The sequence below is a fragment of the Podarcis tiliguerta genome, assembly GCF_965153285.1.
Source record: "Podarcis tiliguerta genome assembly, chromosome: 14".
Taxonomy (NCBI): Eukaryota; Metazoa; Chordata; class Lepidosauria; order Squamata; family Lacertidae; genus Podarcis; species Podarcis tiliguerta.
The window spans coordinates 33,088,540-33,108,633 of record NC_139547.1 but is presented as its reverse complement, the minus strand read 5'-3'; the positions used below and the strand labels follow the sequence as shown (position 1 = coordinate 33,108,633).

At 41.9% G+C, this 20,094-nt stretch overlaps 1 protein-coding gene across 38 annotated transcripts in view; it reads left to right on the top strand.

Moving 5' to 3' along the window:
• Positions 1-20,094, top strand: part of RBFOX1 (RNA binding fox-1 homolog 1) — a 1,465,188-nt gene that overhangs the window by 1,289,573 nt on the left and 155,521 nt on the right. For all 38 annotated transcript variants that reach the window (XM_083414161.1, XM_083414137.1, XM_083414127.1 and 35 more), the window contains one exon: positions 13,859-14,101. In XM_083414161.1, the coding sequence (XP_083270287.1) occupies positions 13,859-14,101 (243 nt within the window). The remainder of the gene's footprint in view (positions 1-13,858; positions 14,102-20,094) is intronic.

Genomic DNA, 20,094 nt, shown 5'->3' with positions numbered 1-20,094 from the left:
GTTTACCAGAGGATTATTGGGAGGTTAAAATAAGATCACTAGCCTCCAGCATAAGTCACCCTTGAGCTTCTTGGATAAATAAGTAAATCGGGCAAGGAAGATGGGCAGGAAGGAGGCTGGGTTTCACATACTAGCTGTTAACAAGCAGTTTGCAGGCCTTTTTGTTCATTCTTTAAAAAATACCTCATGGGAAATCGTCAGCATTTTCTTTCACATATCTCCTAATATACACATTTTTGTATGCGTTGTCTAATACACACATCTTTGCAATTCACCCCCCTAATATATTATGACTTTATGCATGCTGTGTTCACTGATATATGCATTTATTTAGGAACATTTCCCCCTAATATACCAATGCCTATGCACTTTTTCAAAGGATGGCTGTGTTTCAGTTTGTGCATTATTTCGGGAACTGTGAATTGGGTAGGTTCACATTAAATTGAAAATTGGATGGAATTTTTAAAAATAAAATAAAATAAAAACTGCAGAGGAATTTCTCTCTCCCCACTCCAATCCCTACTAGACAGAGCTATTTGAATTTTCTGCCTCAGGCAACAAAATGCTCTAGTTCAGCAGTAACTCAGAGGCATTCTTTTGTGCATGTGAACACAAGTGCTGTAGATAAATGAAAGATGTTTCCTTCACCTTTTGTTGTCTAACTTCCCAGGAAGACCAATCTATTTTACAGCTAAGAATGCTTCCAAAATTCTCCTCATCTGAACTTCTCCCTGGGTTTTAGAATTATCTGGTGCGTCTTGGTTCTGAAATGGAAACAATGCACAAGAAATTCACCATTGATCTTTGAAGTGAAAAATAGAATTCAAATTTTCTAGAGTAGTGGGCAGACACACAGTTGGTTCCTCTGTGTCTTTGTCTTCCCCCCAAATTGTTAACACACTTGTATGCATTGATAAAAGACTGCAACATGATCACATTGAGATTCTGCTTGTGTTTTCCCCATGAGTGAGCACATGGATTTATTACAGTTGCCGAGCAATCAGATTTGATACAAACAGGATAGAAATACATAAAAAGAATGCAGGCAAATCCCCAAAGGGAACTGATATGGCTCAAATTGGTGGGAAGAACTTTGGCTCAGTAGTAGAGCACATGCTTTGCATGTAACTGAGGCAGATTGTGGTGGAAAGAGATGAAGTTCTAGGCCTAATAGACAAAATAAAACCTGACAAATCACTGGGTATTGATGGTTTCCACCTGAGAGTTCTTTAAAAACTCAAATGTGAAATTGCTGATCTTCTAACAGAAATATGTACCTTGTCCACCAGATCATTCTCCATACGTGAGGACTGGAAAGTAGCCAATATAACAACATTTTTTAAGAGAGAGAGAGATCCCGGTAAGATCCTGGAAATTACAGGCCAGTTAGCTTAATATCTGTCCTGAGAAGAATAGTGGAATTTTTGTTAAAGATAAAATAACCAAGGGCAAGTCCTGTCTTATTAACATAGCTGGACACTGTGAGAACAGGATGTTGGCCTGGATGAGCCATTGGCCCTGATCCAACAGGCTCTTCTTGTGTTCTTATGTTATGTTGTGTTCTTGTGTTCTTACGCAAAAGGCCCCAAATTCAAGCCCCAGCATCCCAGTAGGGCTGGGAGAGATGCAGCCTGAAATCTTGAATAGATGCTGTCAGTCATTATGGATGGTTCTGAGCTTAATGAAACAATGATCTGACCAAGTAAAAAGTAGCAAAACCAGCTCTAAGTGAGCATTTATTATCCCTCCTTGGATGTTTGCTCTGTAACCAAAAGCCTAACTTAGATGGGGAAGGGAGAGGCAGCTCTCAAACTGAAACATCTACCAGCAGGAAAGTACAATCAGGGCTTGAATTGTACACCATTCCACTCCCCAAATCAAGTCCTAATTAGTCTAGCTCTAGATCTCTCTATTGTTGAATTTCAGTCCTTCAAATTCTCCTGTGCAAAACCTTCCTCATCGCTATATACTGATGACGCTGTTCTGCTTTCCAAGAATGTGATATACATCTGTGTCTGTGCACATGCAAAAATTGATAAAACAGTGCAAGAAAGAGAGAGAGAGAGAGAGAGAGAGAGAGGAGTAAACTTTATGTGATTATGCATGCTGTTGTATGAAGATTCAGAACCAGTCAGAATGGAAAGGTAGAAATTCTCTCATTCTTCATTATAGTGGAGAGGAGCTTTTCTGCCCAGGAAATCCCTTCATTGTTAGCAAATATTTCTTCCTGCTCCTTCATAATTAGCCTGGCATCGCAATGGTGGGAAACTGGCCTTTGACGTGTCACATTCCCAGCACACGGAAAGTGCTGCTTAATTAAAGCCAGGCTCGTGTTAGACGAGAAAGAAAAAGAGAAAAGGAAAGGAAAAAAGGAACTGGGGTGAAGAAGACCCAAGCCTGGACAGATACATGATACCCAGTGCTTCCTGCCCCGCCCCCTAGAAAAATAGGTGTCGGTACTCACCATGAAGTTGCTACAGTTAGTGCCGCACTTTTTAACAACAACAAAAAGAGAGGTGCCAGTACTGCGGACCCTTGAGTACCCCCTGAAGGGGAAAAAAGCACCGATGATACCTCACTCCGCATTCCTCTGTGACTGTGGGTGGGTGGCTAATTCTCCTTTACATCTTAATTTGCACCGTGCATTAATATCCCCAGGCAGTGGTGCTGTGTATCACCAGATGAGATCTCACTGTTAATGTAGGTTAACATGGTAATGGGGTGGAGGTTGGGGAAAGAGCTGCCTTTGCTTTGAAAGAGGCCCTTGGAGGGGGGACTCTATGTTCTTGAGCACAGGATTCAAATTACAGGATAGGGGGTGCAGAAAGAGGACAGTTGGCTCTTTATAGTTTGTGACAACCACCACCCCACTAATAGGTTTAATACTTACTAGGTTGCATGAAACGTTGGACATACCTATTAACATTATTAACATTAATGGACAAGTTGCTTTGGGTCACTTTTCATGACAAAAGTGGCTAATAAATGCTAATAATGCTAATAATGCTAATAATAATAATAATAATAATAATAATATTACAACAACCAATGATATTATAGGTTTTAAATACTTCAGTACTTTTAAAATAATTTCAGTAAGAAATGGGTCGGGGAGCAAGATTGCTTACAAAAACGGCTTACACAATAGTGCAAAGATTAAAACCAGCATAAACCCCAAACCAAATGAAAGACTAAAAACACACCCCAGTGCTTCATAACATTATGTTCATTCGTCATTTCAGGGTGGCAGGGGTAGGGATAGTGTAATGAAGGGCTGGAATTTTCCCAGGGAAACCCGGTTGATGTCAATCACTTTCAGCAAAATTCGAGCCACCAGCATAGAAGGCCATTTCTTTGATAATTCCTGGAGCCCTTTCACTCGGATACTCTGCCACCAGGGACAGGGATGTAGCGTCTCCTATTGCTGCCCGGGCACGTGCATAGCTGATGCTCAGGAATGATGCAAGGTGTAGTCCAAACCCTTTGGAGCAGGCTGGGTTTGATTTTCCCCATCCCATTTCTTTGTTAGCCTTCCTGCTCCTGACCAAATGTGTTCACATCCCTATCCATGTCAGCCTGCCCCTCCCACGATCCCCTGAAATCCCCCAACCTCCAGGTTAGGAGCAGTTCTTCAACTGGAACATTTCTCAACACATTCTAATTTGCCGTGCATTTGCTGAACATGCAAAAAGTTGAATGGTGAAGCTCTGCTTTTGTATGCAAGATGTTTCTGGCTGGGAACAGGAATTTTGATTAGTTATTGCCACACTATGTAGAAATTGATTGCTGGTAGGTATTCATTCGGGGGGGGAAATGGTCTTATTTTAAATATTACAATTGCATTTTATGGTACATCACTCGTGTCAAGTTAAATTTAATCATATTAGCATTTTAAAAAAGGGTATTCTGAATACCTGCTCACCCCGCTGCCGGAAGGAAGGGTTTATGAAGCCTTCACTTTTATTTAATAATCCAATGTCTATATTAAACAATTTGGATATGCAATATATCCTTCAACAAATCTATTCTATTGATTGCCTTTTTAACGCATGAGGGAAACACACGACCTCATGGCTAGGTGGGGGGGGGATGTGCCCAGGTAATTATTACTTCTTCATTTCTAAAAGCTACACCTAGAAGGGAAGGAAGGGAGGTGCCATTTCCTTGTTGCAGAAATAAGCATAAGTGTGGGACAACTTGATGCCCAGAGCAATCTTAAACCTGGCCAGTCACCACCACATCTACAGCTCTGCTAGTTTTGGTGACTAGGGTACAGGGCGGGAGGAGGCAAAGTCCTTCTTTATGCGAGGCTATCCTGGATCTGGCATCAACCCAGATCTGGTTTAATGCTTTCAAGTGATGGTAGTATAGCTGTTTCAGGATCCCAAGTTGGCCCTGTCCTCAGAATGCCCCAATTTTGTGGCTTTCTGTGGACTACCATTTATGTCCACTCATAATTGACAGTCAGGGGCGTGGGTGGCGCTGTGGTTTAAAGCACAGAGCCTAGGACTTGCCAATCAGAAGATTGGCGGTTTGAATCCCCGTGACGGGGTGAGCTCCTGTTGCTTGGTCCTTGCTCTTGCCAACCTAGCAGTTCGAAAGCACGTCCAAGTGCAAGTAGATAAATAGGTACCACTCCGGAGGGAAGGTAAACGGTGTTTCTGTGAGCTGATACTCCCCTTTTCAGCTATGACCTTTTCTGCTTACATTCACCAAGTTTTGATAAGGAGCAGGGGCTGCCCAGCCCATTTCAATGTCTGAGGCAAAATGGGATGGTGCTCCCCAATCCCACCTACCCCATGAAGCCTGACTTACCAGAGTCACACAGCTGCAGTGGCTTCCAGCGAGATCTCATGAGAGTTCTGCGAGATCTTGCCAGAAGCCTCTGCAGCTGCACAGCGACAGCAGGGGTGGGCAGGATGCCTGCAGGTTCATTGCCCTATGGGATTCTGCCGCCCAAAGCGGCTGCTTCAGTCTACCTTATGGGCAGGCCAGCCCTGATAAGGAGGGCTCATACAAAAGATGCTATCCTCCATAAATAATACTTTATAGATTTACATGGTTCCAAAATAGAAAAGGGGGCAACATCAGGGAGCAATGAAATGATGAAATTGCAGATGTTAAATAGGTCGATCATACACATTCACATTTAGTGATGCAGACAGGAAGGAAAAGACTCATTGTGAGCTGAAGGAAGTGCCTTGTCCCTCAGAGGTATGTTACTTATGAAATGTATAGCCAGAAAATACAAGCGCTTTGTGTCTGTAGTGGGGGGTAGCATGTTAAACCAACCGTGTTTAAAAGATGTCAAATGTAGGTCAACTGGACTTCCAGCTGAGCAAATAAAGTGGAATTATAACTCATAGATGCTGTTTGAGACAAATATCTGTAGCCAGATATTGCTATCTCCATTCTTTTCTCTCCCAGCAAAGCCAAACTCTGTTTTCGGTATACCTGTCAACGGCTGGGAAATCCAAACAAGCCAGAGTTCAGCTCTCTGCTCTGTAATCTCCTTTCCCCTGTTATTAGCTCCTTTGCTGAAAAGCAAAGGCAATAATGCTAGGATAGGTTTAATGGCTTACTTTCAGTCAGGGCATATTCTTAAATGTATAGTATTGTAATTAGTCCCCAAAAAGGGGGGGAAATGCCCACCTAACTGGGGATGTGTATATGGCTGGTTTCATTATGCACACATGTTCATCCTTGACCCTTTGCCCTTACAGGCTGGTTGAAACTAATATGTAGTCTTCTCTCTTGGCCTTCATACGTGGTCTGTAGGCTGTGAGGCTTGCAAACAGATTTGAGAGGATGTTGGTTGTAGAGCAACTGCAGGTGTTCCTGGATGAGACAGATTATCTAGATCTGCTACTATCTGGGATCAGAACCAGTTTTGGAACTAAGTCAGCTTTGGTCACCGTAATATATGAACTTTATCGTGAAAGGGAAAGGGGCTGTGCAACTCTGTAGCCTTTGATAGCATTGACCATGGTGTCCTATCAGTCCAACTTAGTGAGGTGGATATTGGAGGTTATTATGGTGGCTCTCTTGGGCCTATATGGAGATGCTGGGGATTGAACCTTCAACATTCTGCATGCAAGGCAGATACTTTTCCCACTGAGCTGCGCACGTGCCCCAGATTGAATGAATGACCTTTGAGGTCTCCTTCAGTTCTCTTATTCTGTTTTCAGCTTGCCAGTGGGGTTAGGTTGCAATGTAGATCTGATGACAGAATTGTGTCTATATTTCTTTTCTTTTTTGTTCTTTCTGGGAAATATGGGTCATCTGTAAATAAAAATTCACCAGCTGTGTTTCTTTGCTGCCTCTGGATTCCTGTGTCTAATGACAGCTCATGATAGATAGATAGTAAATATGAATTCTTTAGGGCTCTTTGTATCTTTTTAGCTTTCCTCAAAGATATGTGATTTAATTAGAACTTTAATCATTTTGGGGCCAACCTCTAGAGTCCTTTAAAGGTCCTTTAAATAGTGAAGTGTTAGCTAGCTTAACTAGCGATATGTAGAGAAACTGCAGCTGAGAATCGCTTCTGAAGTATTTCCCTTGGTAGGCAAACAGGCGACCAGAACATAACAAAGGTATAAGAAATTTCATTTATTAAAAAAGAGAAAAAGTGCCCTTAATTTAGGGTGTGTGCACTTCCCCCCATGTGTGCATCATTTCCACTACTGCAGAGCTTTCCAAACTGTGTGTTGCAACACATTCGTGTGTAGAGCGAATGCTCCCTGCGCTCCTCCCAGGGTTGGACAGGGGTTAGCTTAACCTCTGGTTTGCTGGTAAAACCAAATTAAAGGTAAAGGTAAAGGGACCCCTGACCATTAGGTCAAGTCCTGGCTGACTCTGGGGTTGCGGCGCTCATCTCACTTTATTGGCCGAGGGAGCCTGTGTACATCTTCCGGGTCATGTGGCCAGCATGACTAAGCCGCTTCTGGCCAACCAGAGCAGCGCACGGAAACGCCGTTTACCTTCCTGCCAGAGCAGTACCTATTTATCTACTTGCACTTTGATGTGCTTTCAAACTGCTAGGTTGGCAGGAGCAGGGACCGAGCAATGGGAGCTCACCCCGTTGCAGGGATTTGAACCACCGACCTTCTGATCGGCAAGTCCTAGTCTCTGTGGTTTAACCCACAGCGCCACCCACTTCCCAAATTACTGTGTCTCAAAATGAGGCATGTCTAAAAAGTGTGTTATCAACATGAAACGTTTGGAAAGCTACTGTATGAGCACTAATGTACCGAGAGTTTTACCTTAGCTGATCTGTGGCCCCACTTTTCTTCCAGTATGTACGTATAGTAGGTATTAGTTAGTTAGTTTTTCTTTTAACCCACTCTTCAGTGGTCATAGTTATGGAGTGTGTAAAACATATGGAATGCAATTATGAAGAAACACAGTAAAAACCGATGCAAATAAATGCAACACAACTGGCAAAGTGTTTGGGCAATCAGCTGTGAAGCAATTAGGTGCTTTTGGCCCCCTTTTGTTAAGATTAGAGCCACATCTCCCTGCTGTAGACATGTTCAAAGCTGGTTTAATTTGGTAGTGCAGACCTGTTGTGCATGTCATATTTTGTGTTTCCCAAGTGCATGATTCTGTGGTTCTAAGCTGTATGGGTGCTCAGCAGGGGAATATTCAGGGCACGCATCTGGAATCGCCCATGGCAGAGCTGGGATTTCACAGATTTAGATGATAATCAAGTTCTTTTTTGTGTATCAACACCCCTGCCACCGCCTCGTGCTTCAGAATAATTTGTATTGGACCCAATGAAGTTACTGCTGCAGCCAGGATATCTCTGTATCAGAGCTACACCTCTGACATTGGAGAGGGAACTCTGAGGTATCCTGTTGATGCTCTACCGGGGACCACAGGGTTACACCTTACTTAAGCATTTTCTTTCAAGATACAAATTCCAATATGTATTTTGAGTCATTTCAGCTGCTGTGAACCATGTCACAGTGTTAGGAGAAGTGCAAAATTCACTGGATAGCTGGGTTCTGAGCCACCCATTACTTCAAGATCAGGTCATTTCATACAGGAATTTTGAAAAAGATCCATTCCCTCAGCCATCTGCTATCACAGGCAGAAATGCTTCTGAATATCAGGAACTGCAGGAGGGGAGAGTGCTGTTGTGCTCAGGTCCTGCTTGCAGGCTTCCCAGAGGCACCTGGTTAGCTACTGTGTGGAGATAATGCTGGGCCTTTGGTCTGATCTGTCTGACTCTTCTTACGTTTTTGTCCCTCATCAGCAGGGGGAAAGGACATGCAAGCGTTCATGAATGATAATGTTATCAATGGCTACTAACCATGACAGCTATGTATTACCTCACTGCTGGAGGCAGTAATACTCTGAATACCAGTTGCTTGGGACCTGAGGGGATAGGGCGTATATAAATTCAATAAATAATAATAACCACGTGGGTAGAATTGCAATTGCTTCCCAGAGGCATCTGGTTGGACCCTATGAGAACAGGATGCTGGACTAGGTGAGCCATGGGCCTCATCCAGCAAGGCTCTTCTTGCATTCTTACATATAGCAGGCAATTTTGAATGTTTCCCCCCTCACTTTAAAAATGTGGTGTGTGACTGTTTGGTTTTCCAAGGCAAGCAAAAGATACTGATTTGCCTTAGATATACCAGGCCCTACGAGTGTCCCCATTTTCCAGGAACAGTGCTGAATTTACAGAAGCAGTCCCATTTTCTGAGTTCATCCCAGAATGTCCTGCTTTTCCTTAGGACGTCCCTATTTTCATCAGATAAATGTTGGTGGGTATGGAGTTACCTGAACTCTCTCCCCCTCCGGTCCATCTGAAGGCAACCCTGTGTGGGGAAGTTTTTTAAATGTTTAATGTTTTATTGTGTTTTTATATATGTTGGAAGCTGCCCAGAGTGGCTGGGCAAACCCAGTCAGATAGGTGGGGTATAAAAAGTATTATCATCATCATCATCATCATCACCATCATCATTGAATAGGATGCCCCTATTTTCGTTGGAAAAATGTTGGAGGGTATGATAGACAACCCCCTGAAACATTCTGCATTCATTATACATTTTTGGCTAGTTAATCATTAAGAAGATAATGCTATTATGTCTCTTGGTTGAAATGATCTGTTTGAAAGAGCTAGTCTTCCAACCAACAGGTTAACAGACTACTTTAATATGTGTGTGGCAGCAGTGTGTGGTGGGGTCCTCTCTCTGTCTCCCCACCTATTTCTCTCTCTCTCTCTTGCATATCACTCCTTTGTTTCCATACCCTGAGGCTATGATGCAGTTTGCCTCATTTAACTACAGTGTGAAAACAGCTTTCCCTGAGAATGTGAAATATCTGCCGCCAAAGAGGCAGAACACAAGAAAGAAAAGGAAAGGGGGGCAAAATCAAACAAAAGCAAAGAATAAAACAGCAAGAGAGAGTTTTAAAATGTGAGCAGTGGTGGAAAGAGAGGGGTGTGTGTGTGTGTGTTTCTCTTCCTTTGCCCCTCCACCAAAGAAATGAATAAATACAGTATCGTTCTGCAGATGTATGCTTACACAAAAGATGAACATTGCACAAGTAACATTTCTCCTGCTTTCATTTGTGTTCAAACACATAACAGGGTTACTCCTTATGTTTTGACACTTATCATGCAATTTCTTAATTATAAAAGCTTTATGCAACAGATGAAATGCTGCTGTGAGGGGGGAAAATTAAACAGGAAGATGTGAGATATTCTGTACTGAACATCTAAAACATGGTGTTTTGTTGTTTTTCTTAAAAAACATAACAATCTGGAGTGTTTCTAGAAAAGCTTGTGCCTCTACATAATGCAGACTCTATTTTCTCTTTCTCTGCTTATAAACAGAAAACAATAAGCTGCATTTTATACTCTGGCATGTAAAGCACCTTTCGGAGTTGAAATGTGGATTTCATTAAATTTCAGGCCCATGCACAGGCCAATGACTTTCAGCTCTTCCTTAAAACATGCACATGCAAACAAGCTTGCCAGCTACTATGTTGCTGAGCCATGCCATCCTCAGTTTTACAAATACTGAGAGACACTGGAGGTGAAAATTATTTGGTGCTCTTGCTTCCTTATCCTAAGGTAAAGGTAAAGGTAAAGGGACCCCTGACCATTAGCTCCAGTCGTGGCCAACTCTGGGGTTGCAGCGCTCATCTCACTTTATTGGCTGAGGGAGCCGGCGTACAGCTTCCGGGTCATGTGGCCAGCATGACTAAGCCGCTTCTGGTGAATCAGAGCAGCACACAGAAACACTGTTTACCTTCCCGCCGGAGTGGTACCTATTTATCTACTTGCACTTTGACGTGCTTTCAAACTGCTAGGTTGGCAGGAGCAGGGACCAAGCAACGGGACCGTTGCAGGGATTTGAAAAGCCGACCTTCTGATCGGCAAGTCCTAGGCTCTGTGGTTTAACCCACAGCGCCACCCCCGTCCGTTATCCTAAGGTAGCCTTCCCCAATCTTGTACCTCCAGATGTTTTGAATTACAATTCCCATCAGCCCCTGCCGGTATGACCAGTGATCAAGGACAATAAGAGTTGTCGCCCAGCAACACCTGGGAAGTACCACTTGGAGACCCTGATGTAGAAATATATCTGGTTCCTAGAAGTCAATGACATTCCAGACTCTGCAGGAACAGGCATTTCTGAAGGCTTATTCATACTTACCTCTTGTCCCACTCTTTCCAGACAGAGGTCTGTGCTTTAACACTCCATATCCGAGCTCCCCCCACCCCCAAGTTTTCCCTTCAAAAACCCGCTCTTTAAAGTTGAATCAGAGCAAACATCAGTTCAGGTTTTCGCAGGGAAAGCTCTGGAGAGAAGAAGAAGAAGAAGAAGAAGAAGAAGAAGAAGAAGAAGAAGAAGAAGAAGAAGAAGAAGAAGAAGTGCTCAGACAGTTAAATTGCAGGCCATGCCTATAAAGAGCTTAGGAAAAGTAAGCGTGGATAAGTGTGGTAGTGGGGCTGCGGAGGACTTAACTGTGGGCAAAGATAGATACCAGCAAAACACCCAACAGGAAACTCCTTACTCCATCCAGAGTCAACTAAGCCAAGCACCACCTAATGACTAAACTACATAATGACAAATACTACACTGATAGCAATTTGGAGCTAGTCAATAGCCTTTACTTCCTAAATATAGACTTGAGGTGCATGTCTGAAACTGATAACCTGGCAACCCTAAGCACAAGACATTAAATGTTGGATATCTGAGCAGAAACTGAGCTTTGCCATTTTGCTTTTTCACAGACTGGCCTTTAAGGGGATCAGTTTCCCCTCAGGTTGAGTTTTCTAAGTTTGGCTCTCTCAGGCTGCAGTTGAAAAGTGTTCCTGGAAACAAGTCAAGGCCTTTTAGTCAACCTGTTTCCTCAGACCTCAAAGGGCCTCCAATTGACTTTAGGCTGTGGCCTCTCAGTTTATGTGCTGCCTGATTTCATGCTCCCAATTTTGTGAGAGGTAACTGAGCATCAGTGAAAGTGTGGAATGATATGTCCCTGAGTAGCAAAACACTTTACAATGAACTAACTGTGGAAGGAGTGCCTCTGGAAGCTTTTATCTGATCGCTGCTGAAATCATGTCAGATCTCAAACCCAAAGCAGATCATGAATCTGCAAGCCAATGAATAGCAGGCAGTGATTCCCTACTGCTTCAGTTGTGTTACACCACCAAAGGAGTCTACAAATCGGGAGATGAAACAGTCATGTGACAAGGCCTGGCTTCAAGCAACACTTCCAGGCCAAGTTTGTTCTTGCCTCTAAACTGCAAGGAAACACAACTTGCTTGACAGATGCCGGGTCAAATAAGCCTCTGCAGTGTTCCAGCAGCTGTTGGTCCTCTGACCAATGTCTGGGACCAAGCAGTTGGAAGTATATCAGCGGGGATACACAGACTGTAATTTAAGGTTTAATTCTGTTGTAAGTGTATGTCAACTAGCTAAGAGGGTGCTGGGTGGAGGTGTTGGTTAGCAACCAGGCAGAGTGGCATGAACTTTGCTGAGGGGACACATGCTCGGATTGATTGACTATGCAGTTCTGAGAGAGTTTTCCCTCTGTATGTATCATTGAATGTATTCTTGCTGTGTGTACAAGGCCTGAGGAAAGAAATGACAAAACCTTTTCTTATCAAATGATGCACAGTTTTCAATCATTTTTATTTTTTTGCTCAGTTTGCACTCAGTGTTAGCAGGATTTGTCTCTCTGAACTCAGTCTGCATTATATGTGAAAATGTGTTTATTGGGAAAATCCACACTAAAATTCTAATATTTCGTTCATCTGGATTAGGTAGTTGTTGTTTTAAATGCAAATTGCTTCAGAAATGTGGAGAGCTGTATTTAACATTGGGAAAATGAGAGAACCAAAATTTACAGATGCTTCCATCCCTAATTTTGAGGAAATGTGGTTAGGGTTTTGCTGGGAGAATATTTTTTTAAAAAATGGACAGATGAACAAACCTTGCAAGATTTGATCTACTGGTCTGCTTTAGAATCTGAACTTAGTGGTCTTCTTGGGAACTTTCTCTTAGACAGCAGTGTGCATTATGTCTCTTGGAATCATTCAGTTGGTAGAGTGTGAGACTTTTCATCTCAGTTCCTGGATTTTGAGTCCCCCTGCTCACTCTGCTGAGTGTGGGCACCAAAGTCCTGCCCATCTGGACATAGATACAGAGAGATCAAGAATGAATGACATTTTTTTTATTATTGCAAAGGAGTGGGAGTGTTGCTTAATGTTGCCTTAATGTTGCTTAATGTTGCCTTTGGAGTGAAATAAGTTGGAAGTCACCAGTAAAGAAATCGTACCAAAGCTCACTGCTCTTAATTAAATATTAGCTGTAATTAGCACTAAGAGTGAATGCTACGAATATTAATTCTAAGCTTGTGAAAGGGCTGTCATTGTTAATGAGAAACAGTGGGGGTCTCTATAACATCTGTTTTAGAGCTCAAGGTAGCATAGAACTCTTTAAAACAAATTGCACCTAGACAATCATTCCCCATCTCTCTTGTTTTCTTAATAGCATTTTTAAGATATAGCAATAGCTACATATAGCAGATTTTCATTCCATTTTAATTAATTAATATTTCCGTAACATCTTGAATCTGCCTTCCAAATATTAAAAGCACTTGTGGAGACCTAAAAGGTCTGCCCACTTTTGCATCTGACCTTCACCACCACCATGTTGCAATCCCCAGAAGGTTGTCAGTAAGGGAAGCTGGCCCTCAGGCTCAAAATGATTATGCAGATCATTGAAGTGATTATTGGATTATTGGAACTAGGCCTGTCCCAATTAGTCCAGCATCCTGTTCTCATAGTGGCCAACCAGATGCCAGTGAGAAATCAGTGAGCAGTACACAAGCACAAGAGCACTCTGTGCTTTTAAATGCCAGTGGCTGGAAACCACAGGAGAGGAGAGGACCACCTGCTCAGGTCCTGCTTGCTTGTGGGCTTCCCATGGGGTCATCTGTAAGAACAGTATGCTGGACTGGATGGATGATTGACCTGATCCAGCAGGCTCCATTAGCTGCTGATGCACCCTTTGTGCTTTTTCTCTGTTCAGAACAGAAGGAAGGATGCTTATGCAATCGTGGGGTCCAGTGAAATGTGGGCATACCTTTTTCAGGGAGTGGGGTTCATATAAGAGAGGCCAAGCCAGTGCAAACAGGAACTGAGTAGGAAGATTTTGGCGGTGGTTAAAACCCAACCTGTAGTTGTGCCCATACTTCTCGGCTGGAGAAACTGGGAAGGCAATATCACCAAAGGGGGAGGACTGAACATCTGCAACAGTTCAGGAACAAACTGCAGGGCAAGCTTAATAATCTTACCTACCTTCTCTTTGTTTGTTTTTATCTTTCCCCTTTGCAGGGTAATCAGGAAGCCACAGCACCTCCTGACACAATGGCACAGCCTTACGCCTCGGCTCAGTTTGCTCCTCCTCAGAACGGCATCCCCGCAGAGTACACCGCACCCCACCCTCATCCGACTCCCGACTACACAGGCCAAACCACAGTTCCAGAGCACACATTAAATATGTACCCACCTGCGCAGACGCACTCTGAACCAAACACAAGTGACACAAATGCACAAACTGTGTCAGGCACAGCCACAGTAAGTATATATATATATAGATAGATTTAAATTTCTCCATGCAAAAAATATTGGCATCAGCAATGCAGTCTATATGAGCAACTTCCAACCCTTCTAGACTCGGGGCTCCTCAGTGGGGTTTTGAGCTGGAGCCTCAGGAAGAGTCTCCAGCTCAAGCTTCTGTTGACCTGGTAAAACCAGAAAACTGAAATCTGAGTATTGAAATCTGACCTGTCCAATCCAAAACTGAATGCTGCCTGAATAAAGGTAACTGTTTGCTTGTGTGCATCATTTTCTCCCCTTCCTCCACTAGCCTACATTTAGTTTGTCATTTCATTGGGACAGGGATCTCTTCTGCTAATATGAGTTTGTTAAGTACTGTGTATTTGGAGTGTGAAGTATTCATTTCAGTTGTGATGATTTACCACCAGGCCTTTAAAATAATACCTGGCTCTGTATGTGTGAAACATGGCTTCCCATCTAAGGTGTTTGCATGTATTTATTCTACACATGGTGTTCACCTACATGTGTGAGATTAACTGTGCATAATGCTATAATTGTCCCCTAGTTTACCACAATCATTGACAGAACATTGCTGTGCAAAAAATATTATTTGACATATCATGTTCCTAGTGTGTGGTTCCTAGTAGCTCTTTTTGTTGAAAACTTTGGCTTCCAAGAGATTATTAGGATGACATCTGGTGGATTAAACAGCTGGGTGTTTCAACCTTTTATCTTCAGTTATTGAGAATCGGTGTACTGCAGAGTTTAATGAACAATTATGCACCTAATTCATACAGAAGGTAGGAGGTGCTTAAAATACTATTTATTAGGGCCAACATGTTTTGAATAACACCATCCTCAGGAGTTTCTGTATAACAGAAATATCTTCAAAGGCTTGTGTGTAAACTGATTGGCTTAAACACAAATATGCCGGCGGCCACAGTCACCATAAGGTTTTTTGTAAGAACATAAGCAGAGACCCATCAGAGCATAAGAACATAAGAAGAGCCCTTCTAGATCAGATCAACACTTGGGCTTCTGGAATTAAGCCAGGCTCCCTCCCTGATTTCCAAGCATGGAGCTCTGATAGGAAACACTCAGGTTTCCATTGGCTTCAAATTCCTTCTTTTTCCAGCTAGACATTTTAAGCTGCCAGCTTCCCACCTAGTAAATTATATTTCAGAAGGTGAGACAATATTTTTCTTTAATTTAGTCTAAATCAGAATGAACCAATGCTGACTTCTGGGTCCAGGAGGTGTGGTGTGCGGGGAATGAGTAGTTCAACTGTACCCTGTGTGAATGAGTTGCTTTTATCTGTTCTGAATCTTGCAATATTCAGCTTCATTGGATGGTCATGAGTTCTAGTGTTATGAAAGAGAGAGCAAAACTTTCCTCGATCCACTTTCTCCATGCCATGCATAATTTAATAAACTTCACTTATGTTGCCTCTTACTTGTGTTTTCTCTGAACTAGCAAGTCCCAGATGCTGCAACCCTTCTTTATAGGAAAGTTGCTCCACCATTTTGATCATTTTGGTTGCTCTTTTTTGAACTCTTTCCAACTCTACAATATCATTTTTGAGGTGACTGAAAGCAGCAACAACAGTGACTACCAATTCTATTTAGTGGATTGATTTTCATTCCAGAAATAAGCAAAATTCAGCAATTTCCACTCCCGTTTCCATTTTTGTGAAAATTCTCTGACATCCTAGCTTCAGCTGGTGCTTTCAGGGTTCTAGGGAGAAAGCAAAATAAATCCTGCAGACTTCAAGTCTGTCCACCCCAATCTACATTTCCTTCCAAATAGACTTCTTTTCATACCCCCCCACACACATAAAAGATATCACTGAATATAGCAATAAAGTGTGGATTTTCTGTTGTTTGTTGTGACCATTGCAACATCTGCATCGCACATCCAAGCCACGTTGTCACCAGTTTATGAGCTACCCCAACCCCCATTTGTTTTGCTTTGTTTCATATCCAAATAGTGAATTTTGCTGCACTTTGGGTTGTTTTTTAGAGTTTCAGGAGACATTGTGTATCTCAGGATGTGTGGCATCAGGCTTTATTAATGGATTCATGTCTGGTAAACAATTCAGCCTCTGCAAAACAAACAAGCAAAATGTTCTCACTTGTATCCAAAAGGTGCTCTACCACATTTGAAAGTCATGATCCACTTATGGAAGAGGCTCGTTTTCCACACTTGTACTGGAGGACTGAATGAGAAAACAAGCTTTGCTTCCACATGTATAATCTCTTGTATAAACAGAAGCATACAGAACCTATAAGGTTACAACATTTGAGACTTTCTAGTTTAGGAGGACAAAATGCACATTTATAACATTGCACACGATGTAGAGAAAGTGGATAAGGATAAAAACCTATCCCTATCCACTTCTCCCTGTCATTCATAACTTCTTCCTCTCTCATAATAGTGGAACATGGGGCTATCCAACAAAACTGAATGACTTCTTCACACAGTACGTGGTTGAACTGTGAGATTTTAATTAACAGAATGATGTGAAAATGGGATGGAGTGGATTTCTGAATGAACTAATGGGGAACTGAAATGGACAGGAAATAGATTCACCCATCCATTCTTATAGGGAAGGAAACTTGCTAGTAATTTAGATGTTCTGTCCCTTATTTTGCTGGATCTGATTCTACTTCTTCTGCTTAACATCAGAAAGGAGTATGGTTAAACCCCCCACCTCATACACAACATTTTAAAAAAAGTTCAGTGTATGAAAAGTGTGAAGGTTCATGAAGCAAAGTATGAAGGTGGGGGTTACACATGAAAGCAAGTTCCCAATGTTTAGCCAGATGTGTCCCAATGAAACAAACATGTATTACAGTTAAAAAGCATCATCATCATCATAGGCACTGAGCAGCACTTTAAAGGGGTTGGCTACATTACATTGCTTTGTAACTACATTGCATGGTGCGGGAATGTGCATCAAAGAGTCCGCCAAATTGCCCCACAGATTGGAAACCAGGCTGTGTTGATCTGGTTTAAGAAACAACAGCAACAGCTGGATGTCAAGAACGTGATCATATTCATAGGCAAAAAGATACATAGTAATGAGGAGAATGATAAAGAAATCATTTCTGTTATCAGATGAGAGCGATAATGGCTAACACATTATTGCCACTGCAAATAGTAAAGCAATGTTCTCAGTGAAGTCTGGACAAAGTTAAGCTCATTCAGTTTCAATCAAAGTGTCTAGAGGAACAAATCTGTCAGTTTTGATGACCCTCTGTTTCTCATTTCCCCAATCTTCAGTTTACGATATTTCCACAATTCTTTGTGATCTTCACGAAAAATCATTAACATTTTTGTGTGCATTCCTCCTAATAATCAGTTTTTGAAAGCAATTTTAGGCAATATGATGCATTTGGGTGTGTATTTTCCACTGATAAATTTCCACATTATATATATATATATATATATATATATATATATATATATATATATATATAATGCACACTTTCCACTAATACAGGGGTGTCCAACTTCCAAGAGACTGCGATCTACTCCCACTATAAATAAACTGGCAGTGATCTACCCATTGGATTGACTTTTTTATGGGAAGGATCAGCCAAAGTTGTTGAGCTTTTATTTGGGGGGGGGTGTGAAATTTGAAGGCTAGCCACTATTTTGATTTACACACAGATCTGCAAAGTGTGAATCAATTAGTTTACTTTAAATTGTGAACCAAACCAAATTGGTCAAAGAGTTAAACAAGGGCTTAGCTTCAGCTGGATCACGCTGAATTAATTATTTGCTTTTCTCTCTTTTTTTTAAAAAAGTAATAATTTATATTAATAGTAGAGATGTTGGAGAACTCTGATGAAAATGGAAATAGGAGTAGAAAATGCCAATATTCACTTATTTGTTCCATGTCTGGAACAAAACTCAATCCAGTGAATACAATCAGTATTTACTGTTGTTGTTGTTGTTGTTTTCAGCCTGCAAATTATACTTAATTGACCCCCCCACAACATTTGCATTGAATTTCCTTTCCGTTGAAATGAATAGGGTAGGATAATTAAACAACAATGTAAATTATATAATGTACATCATTTCATCACTGAAGGAAGCAAGGCAAATAATGAAAGTTTTGCAAGAAGATGAACTGGGGCAGAATGGAAACAATGCTGCATGCAGTGAATAGAGGTTGGAAACCACACAACTTAGAGACACCCGTGATTGAACTTGGGAGCTTCTGCATGTAATTGAACTTGGGAGCTTCTGCATGTAAAGGAGATGCTCTAGTGCTTGGCTGCAGCCCTTTCCCATTTTGTTATAGACAGTAGCGCAGTGGCAAATTCAGAAGTGCAAGGTCCCTTCATGTTAGTCACAGCCATGCCCCCTCACAGGCACACCCCATCTAAGATTATGATAACTAGGGGTGCATTGCAATGATCAATGCGGATGCCCATGTGTTCCCTTTCTGCTAGATCTACTAATTTCTGTGCATGCGCATGGGCAAATGATTCTGAGTGCTCCAGTATCTTTTCTTGGAGTGATGTAATCTGTGCTTTCCTTGTACAGTGGTACCTCAGGTTACATATGCTTCAGGTTACAGACTCCGCTAACCCAGAAATAGTACCTCGGGTTAAGAACTTTGCCTCAGGATGAGAACAGAAATTGTGCTCCGGCAGCAAGAGGCCCCATTAGCTAAAGTGGTGCTTCAGGTTAAGAACAGTTTCAGGTTAAGAACACACCTCTGGAACGAATTAAGTACTTAGCCCGAGGTACCACTGTATTTCCATTGTACGTAACAGAGCTTGCACCTCTTTCCCTTGAAATTGAAAGACCTCGTGTTTTCAGTGTTCCTAAAGGTTTAGAGCATATAGAACAATTCTTCTTTAGTGCTTTTCCTGCGTCTCTTATTTAGAGTGACCCTAGGAGCCAGTCCTTAGTGGCTGATACACCTGTTGTCGTTCTGATTGGCTCCAATCAGCACAAAGGGTGAGATGACTTCTCAGTGGCTAAAAAGCTCAATTTTCATCCTGATCAGGTAGCTCTAGGACCTGCAGACAGGGACCCCTGCTGCAGAAATAGTAATGGGCCTTTGACACTAATCTCTCACTGTGATCTTGAACCACTATACTACGTATAATTTATCTGACAGCTGATAGCCTTAAGTGGCACATACGGAGACCTATGTAACACCAACAACTTTACAGAGCTCATATCCACCTGCTTCCTATACTGGTGCTCCTTTGTTTTTAACTGGACTGTGCTCCACATTTCCATGTTTCAGCTATTCTTTGCACATTTAGCTATTGTATTATTTTCATATCCTTACGTATTGCATTACCGGTTTTCAGTATTGGCGGTTCTCACTGTTTACAATGCACTTAAGGCGTTAAATATTTCTCATGGGGTGAGGAAGAGGGAGGAGGAACCAAACCCCCCAAAGTTGTGTATTCTGCTGAATAAACAAACCACTAGTTTCAAAGCAGACTTAGGCAAAATGAAAGAGCTAATTTATAGCTTAAATTGCATCTGACCTTCAACATCTTGGCTTCACATTATAACACTTTAATTAAAATTGATTCTTCCCTAGGATTATTATGTGAAAGGTAATTCCCCTTTTCGCTAAATGCAAAGAGGGATATCTCTTCCAGGTTAAGCTCAGTTAATGATGGCTCCCCCCCGACTTTTGTAATTGGCAGGCTGGTAGTAGTTTGTTTACGGGTAGAAAGAAGTTGTCAGTTGCAATGACACTTATTAAATTGGAGTGAAATCTTGCAAGTGGAGTCCTTCACTTCAGACTGTCCCCCACCAGCCCTACTCTCCAGGAGAATATATTTTGGGCCTTGGTGCTATTGAAGGTCTGGAATTATTTTAGATATTTGTAGGCAGCACAGAATGAGAGCAGTGCAGGAAAATAGGTCTCTGTTTGAAAGCTTTATTTGTGCAGATACTTGGGGCGTCTTCTTGAGAGGGAAGAGAAATTAAGTCTGTGTGAATTCCAATATGAGATGACCTGGATGAATAGA